The following is a 17,041-nucleotide window of genomic DNA, read 5'->3' as shown; positions in this document are numbered from 1 at the left end:
AATTCATGGTTTGCTTCCTATATTACGCATGTGTAATATAAGAAATCTATTTGTACTTTGTTAACCCTTACAAAGTGTGCGAGGGAGTGTGCCTGCGTGTGTAATAGGTGTAAAAATGGTGGGTGTCGCAGAGGGAGGAAGAGTACGTGTGTTAGAGATTCTTCAGAAACGCATCAGTTAGTTGTTAGTCTGCCTATGCAACAACAACAAAGATCGTTCTTTTAATGGAGAACCATCCTTGGATACATATTTTTCTCTGACGGTAGACATGTGGAAACTAAATGTCATTCAAATGAAGACCACAAGAAAGATACAACACGTGTTGAGAAAGAAAATGCAAAATAACATACATGAGTATGAATGCCAACATACGGCGCGACAGACCGATGGCTGCAACGGGCTTCCATACATGGGTTGATGGCTCAATATCACTTCTATCAGAGGGATATCCCCCAGCCAACCTCTGTGTTTTTTGATGTGATATGGGGGAGAACAGCATCTAACATGGAGGCTTACACACAAAATAGTCAGCAAACAAGTTCAGTAGCTCACTTTACCTTATTTGTATTACACTATTTACACATGACAAGCAATATTTGGAATAATTTTCCCCCCTTTGTACAAGCCGAGAGATTTGAATAAATGGAAGCACGCAGTGCTACCACACTTAACGGTAAATAATCATGCACACTGGGGTCACCTGTAGCTATAATCTGTAAACTCCGAATTTACATATAAATTTCTCATGGGGTTCGGACTATCAACAGTGAAATTCAAACCACTTATGTTGGTGTCTAAGTATAGATCAGCCTTGTAACTCTTATTGTGATATAGAAGTATTATTAATCTTTCTCTGATATTCGATACTATATGTAGGACTTGATAATATAATACAGAGGTCAAGTGTTGTATATACTGAAAATTAAACACTAGGTATAATACAAAGGTTGTAAGCAACGTATTGAAGGAATAATACTGAAGTATGCCAAAACACACGCGAGTGCTGAGAATCTCAGCTAGTTGCTTTACATTATTTGTGTTGCTGGCAATAGATTCGTCTATCAGTGAGATTTACAATGTGGACGATACTAACGGTTACGGCCGTCGCTTCGATGGGATTGGGGCCCTAAGTGCAGGGGTAAGCGTTTCAGTTTTCCCTCATGTCATCAGATCAGACTGTGAGAAATATTTATTTATTGTCGTTTAACACCACACTAAAGGATTTTGTACTTATACGATATCTGTCAGTGTCATGTGTGGATATAACCAGTGTGCCGGGGGAAAGACGAACAAACTTTTCGACACGTGACACACAGATTTGCACACGATATTAGTTGAATTCATGAAAGAGGTCTACAAATAACGTTATATGGTGCAAACAGCAATGCGAACGTCATGACTAGGGTCATCAAGGTCGCACAGCAGGGGAAGTGAGGAATATGATTGGTTGATTTAGTGGCTGATTGATCAGAATGCCCGGATGAAACCAACGGACTTTGTAAAGTAAAGGACATATTTTCAACCTGAAAAGCGAGCTCAATATGTATATCGAATTGATTTGTAACAAACTTCATGTAAAACAACACAAAGGGGTCCACGAGCGAGGGATGAACTTTGCCCTGTACGTGAGATAGGAGACATCGTGACAAAATTATTTACGTAAATCAGTAAATCATCAAACATGAACTCGAATATGCTACTAGATTAGCAATACGGATTGTACGAATGAATGAGTGAATGAATGCTCGGGGTTTAACGTCGTACTTAACAATTTTTCAATCGTATCATGAAGACGAGGAGTGATTATGTTCGTGTACATATACTGTGTCTTCTTGTGGCAGGGCGAGTCCATGCCGCCTAAGTGCTGACGCCACTAAAGTACCGGGCCAGCCAGTTCTGTTTCCTTATTCTAACTTCTTAGCGCTGAGCGCCAAGCTAGGCAGCGATAAGTGCCCTTTTTTCAAGTTTTTGGTATGACCCAATACCTACAGACTATTTGGGACCAATAAATAGATTGATTCGTGTGCCCGTGCTTGGTGCAAGTGCTAAATTTAGTATCACCCTATATTTTTGTCCTCGCTATAATATGTCACGCAAGCACGTGAGAAAACTAATTGTTCTCCTCTGCCTTACATGTCAGGCAAACATGTGATCCATTGTACTACTTAGATAACGCGTGACCTACTGATTTATTGCTCTATCGATAATTTGTTGTTTATTTAACCAGTTGTGAGCTCACTAAATAAATGGCGAATCCTGTAAAGAGAAGATCAAAACAGATCTTTTAGAAGCCGTTGATAACGCCGCCTGGAGGTCATGTAAAAGACGCCAAAACTGGGACATTCAGTGAAACAAAACTTAGAAACAAAAATGAAGACACAGTTTATGCAATTCGAATTCCCACTCAACCTCAAAGTCCATTCTATGTGACAACCTGCAAATCTCGATTTTAAAGCTGATTTCAGTCAAATATGGCAGCCAACGGGTGTGAGTCTTGATTATAGAAAAGTTTTTGGTCAACATACTTCAGTTTCGCCATATTTTCAGCGAAAAAAATTTGTACAGGAGAGAATTATATCTATCTTTTCCCCCTACGGCATCATCGGTGTAAAATAACGCTCAGGAGAGTGGATACATTTCATGTAATGATTGATTAAATGGTTCAAGAACTTTTCACTGGTTTGACGCTCGACGGGTTGAGGAAACCGTAGTTCCCAATTTAACTACCAAACATCCTCACTTATGTCTTGACCCTTGACGAGTTGAGGAAACCGTAGTTCCCAATGTAAGCTACCAAACATCCTCACTTATGTCTTGACGCTTGACGGGTTGAGGAAACCGTAGTTCCCAATGTAAGCTACCAAACATCCTCACCTATGTCTTGACGCTTGAGGGATTGAGGAAACCGTAGTTCCCAATGTAAGCTACCAAACATCCTCACCTATGTCTTGACGCTTGAAGAGTTGAGGAAACCGTAGTTCCCAATGTAAGCTACCAAACATCCTCACTTATGCCTTGCTTCATTTCATGTTATTCGAAATTCCACCTTTGAACTTTTTGAGTTCTCTTGGAAATACGCTCTAAAGCTGCAATGACATAACCTATTCTGGAAAGGTCTTGCAGCAACTTGCGGATGGTTGTGAGTTTCCGTCCAGCATAATGCTGGTGAAATATTCTTGAGTACGGCGTAAAATAAAAATCAGAAATATAAATAAATAAATAAACAAATTGACAGCCTATTCTAGAATCACTCAAAAAACGTAGTATTGCGTAAAATTTAATAGATTCTTTTCCCCCATAACATATTATTGCATAAAATTTATCTTTTTCGCTCATCATTTTAGGCAAGCTCCAAACTGTTGGTAAACTACCCGGATCAACAAAGAAATGAAATCCTAGATTTTCTCTTCAAGGTAATCAACTTTTATCATCATAAATGTTGAATAATTAGTTGGATCTCTTGTTTGCTTACAATCAGTTCGGAAACAGTCTTTCGATGATACCTATATAAATATAAATGAATTTGGCTAATAAACTGAACTTAAGTTACTGAATCTACATGAAAATGCCTTTTATTATTTTTGACGTTGTACCTTGCAGCCAAATTACGGAGCATCTTTACACATCCTGAAGGTGGAAATAGGCGGAGACGGGCAAAGTACAGGTTCGATGTATTATATACTGTCAGATACCTATTATGAACCTGACGTGACGGCTTAATTCATCGGTATTTGGGGGGATGACGACTACTTTTGTATTTTTTCACCTGTTCTAATCCAATCGGCACTGTTTTGCTGCGGCTTTAGGTCAGTAAGTCTGCCAGGCACTTGCCGAAGGTCGGTGGTTTACCCTGGACATCGCGGATTTCTTCACAGATAATCCTGACCGCCGTCCCTTAAGTCGAAACCACTTGATCACGGAGCTGAAACCACCCAATCAAACCAACAAATAAGTAAATATCGTGTTTTGTATTGCCAATTACTTAAGCAGCTGTTGGACAGCGATGGCATTTTTATTTTACGTAGCAGCTAGAATATAAAATGTAAACGTCAAGTAGCGTACATTCAGTTCTCTCTTCGCCTAGATGGCACCGAGGCGTCTCACATGCACGAGAGTTGGGAGGAGAATTACCAGAGAGGCTACGAGTGGTGGCTAATGACGGAGGCCAAGAAGGTGATGAAAGTTACCAAGCACATTAACTCCGAGAATGTTAAGAAAACGGGATACCATGTGCGCTTGATTTTAACTTAACGGGTGTCTGCGGAAACTAGTTATGTAATTACGTACACGGGCAGTCTATTCACTTGTTGATAATTGCAATAAATGGCCGTGAACATACGCACTAAAGTTTAGTATAACTTGTACAGGTGGCCATTTTGGACCGTGGGTACATTCTGATAATCGAATTCTAAGGTCTCTGCTGAAGTATCACTTTCACAGTGTACATGCACAATGGACGACGGATTTGTTTTGTCACAGATCCAAACGTACTCATAAACCATAGTGCCAACAGAGATAGAGAAAAGTGAGAAACGCTTGAATAGAAGGAATTGATCCTTGAGATACTAGAGAGACTTTCCTTAATGATCACTATAAAGACGGAAATTGTCAGAAGCTGTGACGCATGCGCATTTTATATATGTACCCCATGATCGTGAAAAACATCACCGGTAAAGATAAGAACGAGGAGCAGTTACATTAGGCCGTTGAATGCAGCTAAAAAAAAGAATACATGGTTTGAAGTCATGTATTTTGAAACAGGTGAACAAACACCCATTCTTTCTGTTATTACCTATGTATCTTATTTGGCTCTCTCAACACAGTTTCTTTAGCGTTTGAGGCTAACGTATAATTTTGATGAATCGCTTTTCAGAGGAACCCCGACATCCTACTGTACGGATTACCCTGGTCATTTCCTTACTGGATTGGTAACGGTACCTTTAACGCCTACGCCAACCCAGAAGTCACCGCGGACTATGTTTATCGGTGGATTAATGGCGCTAAGGTTCACTACAACCTGACCATAGACATTATCGGTGTAAGTCCGGGTCGTTGTTTTCCCATTAAAATCTCAAGGACATAACGTACAACGTATAAACGTTTAAATACTGATCAGTCTGACAAACTGTTATGTGGTAAGCTGGCACATTGAATAAAAGCATTTGAGGAAACAGGTTTGATTCCAGCTTACGTTGATTCAGCGGGCTAGCGGGCATGTTAGGTATCTAACAAAAGGGTAACCCGACTTCCGTCACCAATAGCATGTTACAAAGACGTTTCTTTGTTGAAACGAACACATGTATGATTGTATGTAAGCTTCAGTTTTTACGTCGTTCTTAACAATTATTCAATCATATGACGACGAGAAATCATTAAGTGTGTGTATATATACTGTGTCTTCTTGTGGCAGGGCGAGTCCATACCGCCAAAGTGCTGCCACCACTGAAGTATCATGCCGAAGACACCAGATATGGAACCCCATCCAGTCACATTATACTGACATCGGGCCAACCAGTCCTATTTCCTTGCTCTAACCTCTCAGCGCTGAGCGGCAAGCGATGTAGCAGCAAGTTCCATTTTAAAGTCTTTGGCATGACCCGACCAGGGTTTGACCCAAGGTCTCCTGACTTCTAAGCGAACACTCTAACCATTAAGCAACCGAAGGGGTCACAAGTCACAAAAGAATGGAAACTTCAGTTTAATTTTTTTGTTTGCGAGATGAATTGTGAAGTAGTATTAAACATGCCTGTAAAAATCGGGATTTTTATGTTATTCTGTTTCTTCTATTTTGGATTGTAATTTCAACGTATACTTCTTTTGTCTGGGACTGTTATTTCAGAGTGCTTCTTTTGTCTGGATTGTAATTTCGATGTACATCTTTTATCTCTGATCGATTGTAAATGCAGTTCTTTTACCTGACACTGTATCTTCTATATGCTTCGTCATTCATCAAAAAGTCTTCATTTACAACCGCCTTTGTCTAAATTCCAGATTTGGAACGAAAGAAACTACAGCACAACCTATATCAAGGTAACACACCTATGTGCACATAGTAAAAAGAAAGGCTTTATCATATGCTAACAACAAAAAATCTCTTTCTTATTTTCCCTTCAAACTATGAGAAATTCGCTCACTAGCCTGACAGAAACGTTGCATCGAACTGTATATGGTATTATATGGTATATGGTATTGAATAATAAATTCTGGTTAAATCCTACCACAGACGTTGAGGCAAACCCTTGATCAGCACGGCCTGCAGGACGTAAAAATCTGTGCGGCAGATGACTTTAGCTGGCAGTTCGCGGACGCCGTCTTGGCGGATCCTGAGTTGGCCGAAGTCGTGGACTTTCTTGGGTAGGTCAATTCAAGTTTGCAGGAGTTGTAGAACAGCAATTCGTCTCAGTTGTATTGGATTTCTATACTCATTTATTTCATCGATGTTTCAGACCGTATTCAAGAATTTAATCTCCATTTTGATGTATATGACTTGAGGGAATCGGATAGGCCCCGGTGCAATCCACCTCACCTTGTCACAAACCCGGCAAATACTTTAACTTAAATTCATGACCAAGTCTGCAGACGCTGTATTTGAGCAGTTATGTTTCTTCTGTGCTGGTAAGGATGTTAATAGGTGTACATTGAAGGCTTTCTCTAATACATGCACATTCCTTTTGAACTTTCTACGCGACAAATGACTAAATAATAAGGTGCAAAAATCCAGACAACTCCTTTTTTACTCTACACATTCTATGACATGGATATATTTGTGGGAACATGTTGCTTTTGTAGAACTCATTATCCGAATACAATCTCCACACTCGAAGCTCTTTCCACGGGGAAACCACTCTGGGCATCTGAAGACCACGTTGGTAGTGTGGCATGCCGATGTGCGGTAAGTTTATTATTATTTACTTGTTTTTTATTAGGACCCACGTATAGGCGAATCTCTTCAGTGATGTGAGCTTTGTTTTCACAACCGAACAAAGGGAGATAACCCAGTGAGCAAACGCATATGACATCGCCGACAGGACACGGGAATATACACGTCCCAGTTGAAATGAAAAACCGAATATTTTGACTTGTGCGAGATAATCGTACACGTCGTGGATTATACAGTCAATAGCTATACACTTTTATCGGGAATGTTACTTTTTAGGTTTTTTTAAATGTAACCTTAATGTTTAGTCACTGAACATCATAATCGTCGTGGATATCCACCATGAAATTGCATGTCTCATGGTCAAACCTACTGAACTCTCTTCTGAAAATAATACTGATAACACTTCCACTGTAGATAAATATACATTTAGAGTTATTAACCAAAGAATTTAAGTGTTTATATATATATATATATATATATATATATATATATATATATATATATATATATATATATATATATATATATATATATTCTTTGGTTAATAACTCTAAATATCCACTGTAAGCGAAAGTGTTTATGGGATCAGGTTTTAGTGTACCAATCACTCTTTTTTAATGTCTCTTTTAAATTTTTCAGATGTTAAACCGGAATTATGTCACCGGCTTAATGACGTCGTAAGTACTGTGGGTTTATATTACGATACATGTACTTCAGAACGTTGTTGGATAGATAGTAGGCGTTCGCGAGATGGCTGACTGGGTTGTGAAACATGTACGTATAGGTAAGAGTATCATCGACCTTTTCTATACCACTAACCTGAGTATTAGTGGTTTGCTTCAACGTGATTCTTAGCGCAGAATTACAGCCTGAAAAACTTGAACACAGTACCAAAACAGTTCCACAGCGCATGCTCGAGATTTCTTCAGTCATATCGAGAGGCGTTTGCAAATACTCATGTTTTTTTCTTGAGGCACCACGTCACCTTGTCTCATCGGTGTTATTAAACCAAAAACACATGGTTTTTTCTCCTGCAAGGCTCCTCAAATATTGTATGGTGGATATAGAAACTACATTTACGTGCATGAACCGTGGCCATAAAGAAAAAATAGTTTCTTGGGAAATACGAATATATTAACCAAAAAAAAACACAATAATTTTTAAAATAATATGGATATCGACCTTACTAAAACGCTTTGCGTAATTTCTCTGAATGTTCCAGAACTATATCTTGGAGTCCGATAGCTTCATTTTACTACGGCCTGCCCGACTTCCCCGCCGGTATCATGGAAGCTGCTGAGCCTTGGAGTGGAAACTACGACGTAAACGAGCAGATTTGGGTCACTGGTAAAACAAGCCTGGAAATGACCCCCTGTTCTTAAACTAAAAAACTTAACCAAATTAACATCATTCAGAATCACGACAGTGTCGCTGATCCACCTGTGTGCCAGGTTGCTGCAGTTTTGTCACATAACAGTTGTTATGGTCCTATTATGATTACATTAACATTAATCGCCACATGAAAACATGGTTGAAGTTTAATATTAAGTGGCAGCACTACGCTCCTGTACACAATTTACTTGTCACCAGATGCCAGTTATTACATTGCCCTTTTGATCATTGTTGGTTTAACTCCCCTTGCACTCTTTATTTTATGTTTTGTAAGGGTTGTCACTTGAACGCTACAAAATGAACCGTTGACCGACTGAGCAGGTTTCAAGATCGTACTGATGTGTTAATACCAATCCTGAATATGGCGTAAAATTTCAAATAAATAAATAATACCGATCCTGAAATGTTTGACACCGAATTAACCTAGTCCCAAATCAACAGTCCAATGAATTAACTGACCATGTATTTTGAAATGAGACACGTCAGTCACACGAAAGTTGTCTTGAATCTGACTGATTTTAATGCGTATATTTTGTTCTATAGGTTCTTTGAGATATGCCTACTCCAGTCATTAGTTAAAATCTCATAATAATTATTTACGAAAAAAATTATACGATTCGTTAACAGCTCACACGACTCAGTTCACAAAGCCCGGATGGACCTACCTGGCACATGGTTTCGGGGTCGGCAACCTCGCGCACGGCGGAAGTTACGTCAGCCTTTTTGACCGGAACACGGGAGCGTTGACCATCGTCATAGAAACTGCCGTCTGCACCGGCCCAATAATATCTCAAGTATGTGAACAATGTTACGGTATTGAAAACAGCAACAGAATATTTAGCCACTGAATCATTCACCGTTAAAATTAAACAATCGCTTCTCACATATGTTTAGCTTCAAATATCCGGTGCAAAACAAAAGGGAAACAATCAGTTCCCGGACAAGCCCCCAATTTCTGTTACGGTATTGAAAACAGCAACAGAAAACAGACTCAGTGACTCAATATTACAATGTAAACAATGCTTTATATATAAAATGAGACGTACAGTTTTACAGACCGTTCAACAACAACAACATAAAAAAACATACACATCAGTATTACCGGTCTTTTAAAGTTTCCAGTTCACCTTTATATCCCAAGGAACGTATTTCAGGAGATCCAACGTAAAGACCATGGGATAAACACACAATTCACACAAGTCACAAATTGTCCCAGTCAGGTACTTCGCTAGGTTAGCGAACGCGAACACAGTACACAGGTTACACAGAACTGGAACAGTCAAGCCTTTGAATGACGTCACACTCGCAGAGCACAACATAGGGTAAATCCAGGCATGGAGGTATAATCCACTTTAGAACAGTCGCAGCTCCCGCAGAAACTCACAAACGAGCCGTTCAGAGACGTAGAGTAATGTCACCTTGTGGCAGAACGAACGTCCTTTGCAAAACTAGCCACTGTGTTAACTAGCGTGTTAACTGTATAATCATAATAAAGATCCGAACACCAATAAACGTGACTTCCGCAGAAATTCACTTAAACCAGACATCAGTACAACTGTGGTACACAAACGGTGCCGGCATAGAAATCTGTCCTCCCAAACGAAACTGGCATCGCCAGCTCATATCAATATAATGGACTCGATACGAGAGCGTCGCACACTCTCCTGGCTCCCAGTGGATGCAGCAAAAATACCCCCTCTCTGCACAGAAAACACGGCTTATATACGTTCCAGGTGGATTCAACTATTCTTAAACACAGAATTAACAGCCAATGAAATAAACGAAGCATTGAACAAGGTGCTTTCGACCCGGTCCGCGCTGTACACATATAACAGGGTCTGTTATGCTTTCACAAAGGTCCGCAGACTAACAGTACATGAAAACGTTAAATAGTCATACATGACAACAATCTGTCGAATTTGAAGAAAATATCAGCTAACGAAACTTTATACATGACAGATGAAGTAAATAGGCTTGAGGGAAAATGGGTCGAGTCTAGATGGAACTAGGTAAACAAGGATTGCTTGTTTATCGCCAAAAATATATCGGGAAGTTTGAAATGTTCTTGATGATGTGCGAAATCTAATGGGAGTATTGTTACCCTTAAAGTTATTGCATATGATAACATACCCAAAAAGAAAAGATGACGTAAGTCACGACAAGGATCTACAGCTTTAGTCACAAGTATCTTAAAAACCTTTGAATGTCCATTACAAATAAAACAAAAGACAAAAACTGTAATGCTGTGACTGTATTCTGTGTTCTATATTCTCCAGGTGAAAGGTCATAACTGGTACACACAAAGCTTGCCATCGCAACGGAACGTCTTTCCCCAAACAGCCACCTTTAAACTGACTGGCAGTTTCGTGAGTATCGATATATGACTTTTGAAAATGAGTATCACTGTTATTTGCCGCTCTATAATGTCGGTCAGGAATTGTCGGGCCTGGGCTAGATGCGCGTTCTAAACTCCATTCATAAAATTGAACGCCATCGTACAGAGAAAAACTCTTTCGTAAAACGACAGTCAAATAAATAAAGAAATCCCTGGCACCGATTTCGTGAAGCTCACTTAGCTAAGTTTGCCCTTAACTACCATGACGACGTATGTTGTAGAGATATAAAGTGCACTTTGCTAAGGGCTACTTAACACTAAGTATGCTTCATAAAACCGACAACTGTACGCTCCACAAATACGTGGGTATATAACTTGGCACAGTATTTTAAAACCCATTTAAGATGTTAGCATTCTGGTCTAAGCCAGTTGACTCTGTGGTAAAGTTGAAAGTATTGTACTGTCGATATAAAGATACAAAATAAGTTGTGTCGTACCATTCCTTTCTGCTGACAATCTTGCATTTCAGCTGTCCGTGAAAATGTTCTAATACAATTCTCGTTGGATTTCTTTAATTCCTTAATTTGCGCGTTTCTGTATTAATGAAGAATTTGGAAAAAAAATAATCCATGAACAACCGTCAAAGTAGTATACCAAATGATACATTCACCATAACGTCTACAATTCGTGGTGTTAACTGAAAGCATATGCGTCGGAATTATTTTTGTAGGAATCGTTATCATAGCATTGTACTGAAACTATAAACTTGTCTTTCTTTTCTTAACAGGCAGACATTAGTGTGCTGAATGTGTGGCGCACGAAGTTCGCATCCGGTCAGAATAGCAGTACATCCTTCACCGCAAAAGCCCCGGTGCAGGTATGTGTGACTGGCAGATTCAGAAAATAACATCAGCATGAACGTGTTTTACCTCCTGTTTCCGCGATCATGATGTGCTCTCAAGAAATCATGGCATTCGTCAGGTATATTGCAAACTTCCTAAAGTACATCCAAAGCAGAGTAAGCAGCAGGCGTGGTTGCTGTTTTCTTGCACATTGTCTGATGTCGGGTGTTCGTGTAACTACGTGGTGATCCTGATATAATTTATAACGACGATCGTCTCTGATTCAAAACTTCGGGTCCTTGATCAATGAAGTCAAGTGTTCGAATATAGCACACGCTGCTTCGACTGCAGCTTTTTTAACTGGTAAAATCACTGGCTTATTCGAATACATCGACCGATCAGTGCAACACCAACAACGTCACTGTTCGAATGCATCTCCATATGTGAAGAATTTTTTAGTATAACGTTGCATCAGCGAGGTTCTATGTCACAATAAAAGGTCAGACTACCATAATCTTCACTGAAATTAGTTATTAGAGATTTCCCGTCGACCCTCATAATTTTTGATTTTCTCACTTGATCAGGTGGTCAATATGATGGTGACAATAACCTTAGGGGTAAATGAGATGTACACTCTTACCACGCTCACTACCGGACAGAAGGGCACTGCCCCCGAACCCCCACACTCCAAGCCATTTCCTCTGCCATATAAAGATGACTTTGAAGGTAATTTTCTGTTTAAAATACTGGTACAACCGTCCCAAAATTGCAATCCATGGAATGTGATAATTCGTTTATTTTTTGTATGCTTAGCCTAACATCGATGGACAACAAGTATTTATGATTCAGGTTTCGTTACGGTACGACTGAAGTACTGCCAATATGTCGTTAATCCTAGGTCATTCATTCATCTTGGAGTTTAATGAAATCTGCATTACAACAAACAATTTCAGCTAGCTCTGGCTTGTTTCCTCCCACTATTATGCTGACGGCCGTCGTACTAGTGAAATATTCTTGAGTACGGCATAAAACACCAATCAAATCAATAAATACATCAAACAGCAAGCTTTATCGACAGAATGACAACACATCAATTTAAACAATTGGCCTTAGTGCTTGGGCATGCCGTATACCTGTAGAGAGCAGGTAATTTCTGTAACCCGCCGCACGGCCACAAGACGCCGGTGCATACGACTTAAGATCATCAACTTCAAAATGCGTTGAACTGAAGCGAGTTTGTCCCTGGTATATGTTGATATGGAGATTGTTTTAATTGTAAGTCCAGACACAACTAACAGGATTTCTGTCCGAATGAGCAATGAGGTAGTCGTGATCTTTACATATTTAATTGTCTACATCATAGCATGGTACACGATTTGAGTACTGATTTCAGTCACCTTGCGCCTTTCCAACATCATTAAAATCATTAAAATGATTGTATTAAACGCCGTTTTGGGAATTTGCCTTGTGATCATTGACCTGGAAGGTACATTTTGAATGACGGCTGGTATACGCATAGATTCTAGTATACGACATATGACATGAATACGCTTTAACGTGCGATAATTCCTGTGTACAAAGCAAATCACGTAATGCATGTACTTCCAGCCGTCGTTGTCGATCCGCTGTTCGAAATTGGGAATTAGGAAAAAAGGATCATCTAACAATTGATTTTGCTCTTTGGTTCCGTCAGGAACCCTTTCGCACTCGCACACAACTGTAAGACACATGGAGTGCGAGTTCAAACGCATACTTCTTACAGCGCATGCGTCGCTCTTTCACTTTACATCACTGCCACCAATAGGCAACTTTGTACAGAAATTTTGAACAACGCCGATGTCACTGGGGTCAAGGTGATGAGGCAGGAAGTGGTGTCACAAAACACCAACAATCCGTCTCAACATTTGTCTGCAATAATACTTTATACACACGCATTCTCAGTATGTGCAACACAGTTCTAACCAACACCTAAAACAAGTTTACTGATGAATCCTGATTAATTAGTTCCTTGGGAGGACACAAGTGATGAGACTAAGACTAAATGTGCGCCTCCCAGGCTCCAACGGTAAAACTTGTTCACTGGTGGCAGTGATGTAGAACAAAAGGTAGTGAGCGACGCATGAGCTGTATGGATTATGGTTCAAACGTGGCTTTGGACTGATTCACTCATGCTCAGTTGTTACGGGACGTTAGTGGCAGTAAACAGCTGACGGCACACTGTCCACACCATGGTGTGCATATGTGTATCTGTACATCACACGTACGAATGTTCGACCGTAACTTACAAGAGGCACATTGGTTTCTTCCAACAGCATGTATAAAACTGATCACCATCATATTGGTTAAAACATCATAAGCATGGCGTTATATAACAATCATATTAATAAATTAATCAATTGTTTTGATGTTGGGAACTTCACTATACATTCCTACTTTACGTCATTTGATCAACTATACCTTCACTCACCTATATGAGGTCTTTTGATCTATTACACTTTCACCCACCTACTTTATGTCATTTGATAACCATACCTTTACCCACCTACCTCATGCAATTTGATCAGCTATAGGCCTACCTTCACCCACCTACTTTATGCAATTTGATTAACTATACCCTCACCCACTTTCTTTATGTCATTTGATCAACTATACCTTCACCAACCTACTTTATGCCATTTTGTCTTCAAACAGATTATGCTCCCTCAGCGAAGCCCTACAACATGGCTCAACAAGTAGGTGCTTGGGAGGTGGCGGAGGTAGGCCCACCCCACGGCCAGGTAGCCAGACAGATGGTGCTACATCACCCTGTGTACTGGTGCTGGGGAAGGGCGTACCCGGCAAACACCACGATCAACGTCATTGGCAACTACCTTTGGTGTGTAAGGGGTGACAAAATAGTAGTCAAACATAGGTGTCTATCTTAATCCCAGGTGAAAATTAACGTTTTTCACAACAATCTGAAGTGTTAGAGAAACTATTGGAAAATGTTATAATTTTTATTTTAAAAAAAATGGAAAGCTCAAATACCCGAGGCAGGAAACTGGTACCTCAATACACGGTGCTAAAGCTAAACTAATGGTAAATAAATAGCAAAAGTTGCCAAAGTATACGAGGATGTTATACATTTTAGGCCCTTTTAAATCCTTTATATCAAATAGCTAGAGTAAGTACATACATGTTTTTTTTCCTTCAGGAGGGATATTTACGTTCATGTGGATGCCAGGGTGGGGAGTGTTAATGGCACTAACGCAGTGTATGTGGGCGCCCGAATTGACCGGGGTGGTTGTCTAGTGAACCCTGCGTTGGGAGTCTTCTTCTTCATATACCCAAAAACTAGCAGATACGAATTAACGAATGATTTGGGTAAGTTTGTCAAAAGTTTGTCATTAAACTTAAATTTAAGCAGATATCGTAATGGTTTACATGACAGATAATAGGTACAAAGTCTTCTTGATCCACCAATAAGCTTACCACAGGGCAATAGCGTGGATTCTCCAAAAATAATCGAAAGGTCCCATAATTAACATTTTAGTATTTCGACAAAATGCTACTTGTCATATTCAGAATACGATGATAACCCAAATAAACCAAATACAACCCTGTTGAAATATTCACACGTCAAATACGCAACTTCTATTTTTCGGAGTATCTATGCTTTTTTATGCAATACAATAAAAAAAACTGATATTCTGGAATATTACCAAAGTGTTGTCATGAACAGAAGATTATGGTATTATCTCGAGCAGGGGCAAACTAGCAAACAAGAGTTTCCATAAAAAATGGCTTAACCATGATTGCAACGAATCTAATGTTTACTGGGCTTCTTTAACATCATTCCTACAGCATGGCAAGACCTTCAGGTTACATGTGACCTTCCACAATGGGGCAATGATACAGGATACACTAAAAAAAATGAATGTGTTAATTTTAACAGAACGACCGTTGTATGAGTTGATACTAGAATGTATTCTTCTATAGCATTAGATTGTTCTGTTAAATATAACCCATACATTCTATTAATTTAACATTAAGATTATATTCCACAGACAGGATTGTATGTTGAATATGACAGAATATTATGTTATAAGAGAAGACATTTTAGCATCACTCGGACAACAGACTTTCCGTTAAAATTAAGAGATTGGTTTCTTTAGTGTAGCTTATATGAGACATTACCTATCATATTTGAATTAAATATCCTTCCAGTGTTACATAAAATTTAATGAGTATTTTATGTGACAAGTTTTTTGGACATAACCAGACAAATTACCTTTTTAAGTGTTCACCGCTGATGTCCTTTATTAACAAGCCTAAATGAAAAGCGGGACTGGCTATGCATCTGGCAAATGGAAGTGGTTCCCTCTTACATCTGTAACCTAACCGCTATAATTTCGAGTAAAAATGTTTTCAAAGAATTAATTAGACGAAAAATAATGACACTGTATTCCTTTATATGGCTGTCACTCGTATTTTGGATAACCTTAATAAATTAATAGAGTTACTCTTGGAATTGTCACTATACCTTTAAGTACGAATGATGATTAGCTCAAACTTATTATTCCCACTTCCGATTTTTCAACTTTGGAATTGGTTGTCATGATCATTAATTCATTACTGTTCATTAATAAGAAATGAACATGCAACATCTACTTATGATCTATTTTCTTACACAGTCTATCTTTACCTGCTGGCAAAATCCAGAATAATTGATTGCAGAAAGGAACAGAATTCCATAGTATACAGTTTTTTTTCTTTCTTTTTTTGCTTGTTGGTATCTTTTTAGCTCGTCAGAAGATTTTGTCGCAAGGTTCCGTAGAAATTACTGGAGATTGGATGACATTAGGGTTGCTGCTTGAGGTAAATTGCATTATAAATGAGTTTCTTTCCATTTGCCTTAATATTACGGTTATAAGTTAGACATGGCATTTTAAGGGTTTTTTTTATAATATGATATGGACAATCTAAACAGTTAGAAAAACTATCAGTTTCCAGAATGCCAAAATTCAAGTAAAGCAGTTTTTCTAAGGTTTACAAGGATAGCAAATCAATCAACAAAACGGAATTATGTTTTCAGGGAAATATGGCTTACGCGTTCTTCAACGGCCATTCTCTCATCAACTGCACCATTCCTCGTTCTCCAACAAATGGGTTTGCTGGCCTCGGTACCGATCCTTATGGCCTGGCAGACTTTGATAACCTGGAGCTCCAGACTGCTGAGGATACCTGGGATAGAATGCGGATTCAGTCTGGAAAATCGGATACCTTACTCTTTAAACGTCTATCAAAATCTGTAGATATATCCCCATGAAAATGTATCATTATCTGCAAGTATTTGTGGTTTACAAATCAGTTCTTTGTTTCAGGAAAACATATTAAAATGATGTTCCAACGGATCCATTTTCGTGGAATAATACTGTTTCCTATACGTATAAGGAGGGAGTGTTTAGCCTACAATTACAACACAATGACCAAGGAGCCTCTCACCTCTCACGCTGTGAGTTCAAGTCCAGCTCTTGCTGGCTTCCTCTCCAATTGTGCGTCGGAAGGTCTGCCAGCAACCTGCAGATAGCTTGGGTTTCCTCCCACCATAAT

General features: G+C 39.2%; 1 protein-coding gene across 1 annotated transcript; it reads left to right on the top strand.

Moving 5' to 3' along the window:
• Positions 1–982: 982 nt before the first annotated feature.
• On the top strand, positions 983–16,757 carry LOC135467113 (galactocerebrosidase-like). The gene is made up of 18 exons (XM_064744874.1): positions 983–1,144; positions 3,345–3,413; positions 3,601–3,664; positions 4,085–4,173; positions 4,874–5,038; positions 5,992–6,030; positions 6,224–6,354; positions 6,790–6,892; positions 7,520–7,557; positions 8,103–8,227; positions 8,900–9,066; positions 10,549–10,638; positions 11,395–11,484; positions 12,034–12,175; positions 14,141–14,324; positions 14,643–14,812; positions 16,233–16,306; positions 16,524–16,757. The coding sequence occupies exons 1-18, from the start codon at positions 983–985 to the stop codon at positions 16,755–16,757; spliced, it is 2,136 nt and encodes a 711-aa protein (XP_064600944.1).
• The last annotated feature ends 284 nt before the right edge of the window (positions 16,758–17,041 follow it).

The sequence above is a fragment of the Liolophura sinensis genome, chromosome 6, assembly GCF_032854445.1.
Source record: "Liolophura sinensis isolate JHLJ2023 chromosome 6, CUHK_Ljap_v2, whole genome shotgun sequence".
NCBI classification, from domain to species: Eukaryota; Metazoa; Mollusca; class Polyplacophora; order Chitonida; family Chitonidae; genus Liolophura; species Liolophura sinensis.
Note: the sequence above shows the minus strand (reverse complement) of the source record. Positions and strands in the feature narration are given on the sequence as shown.

Excerpts from the sequence above, each read along its gene's own strand:
- LOC135467113 (XM_064744874.1), top strand. The coding sequence starts at position 983 with ATGCCAAAACACACGCGAGTGCTGAGAATCTCAGCTAGTTGCTTTACA. Across the intron at positions 5,039-5,991 it reads TGACCATAGACATTATCGGT|ATTTGGAACGAAAGAAACTA; the intron begins GTAAGTCCGGGT and ends TCTAAATTCCAG. Across the intron at positions 14,325-14,642 it reads GTCATTGGCAACTACCTTTG|GAGGGATATTTACGTTCATG; the intron begins GTGTGTAAGGGG and ends TTTTTCCTTCAG.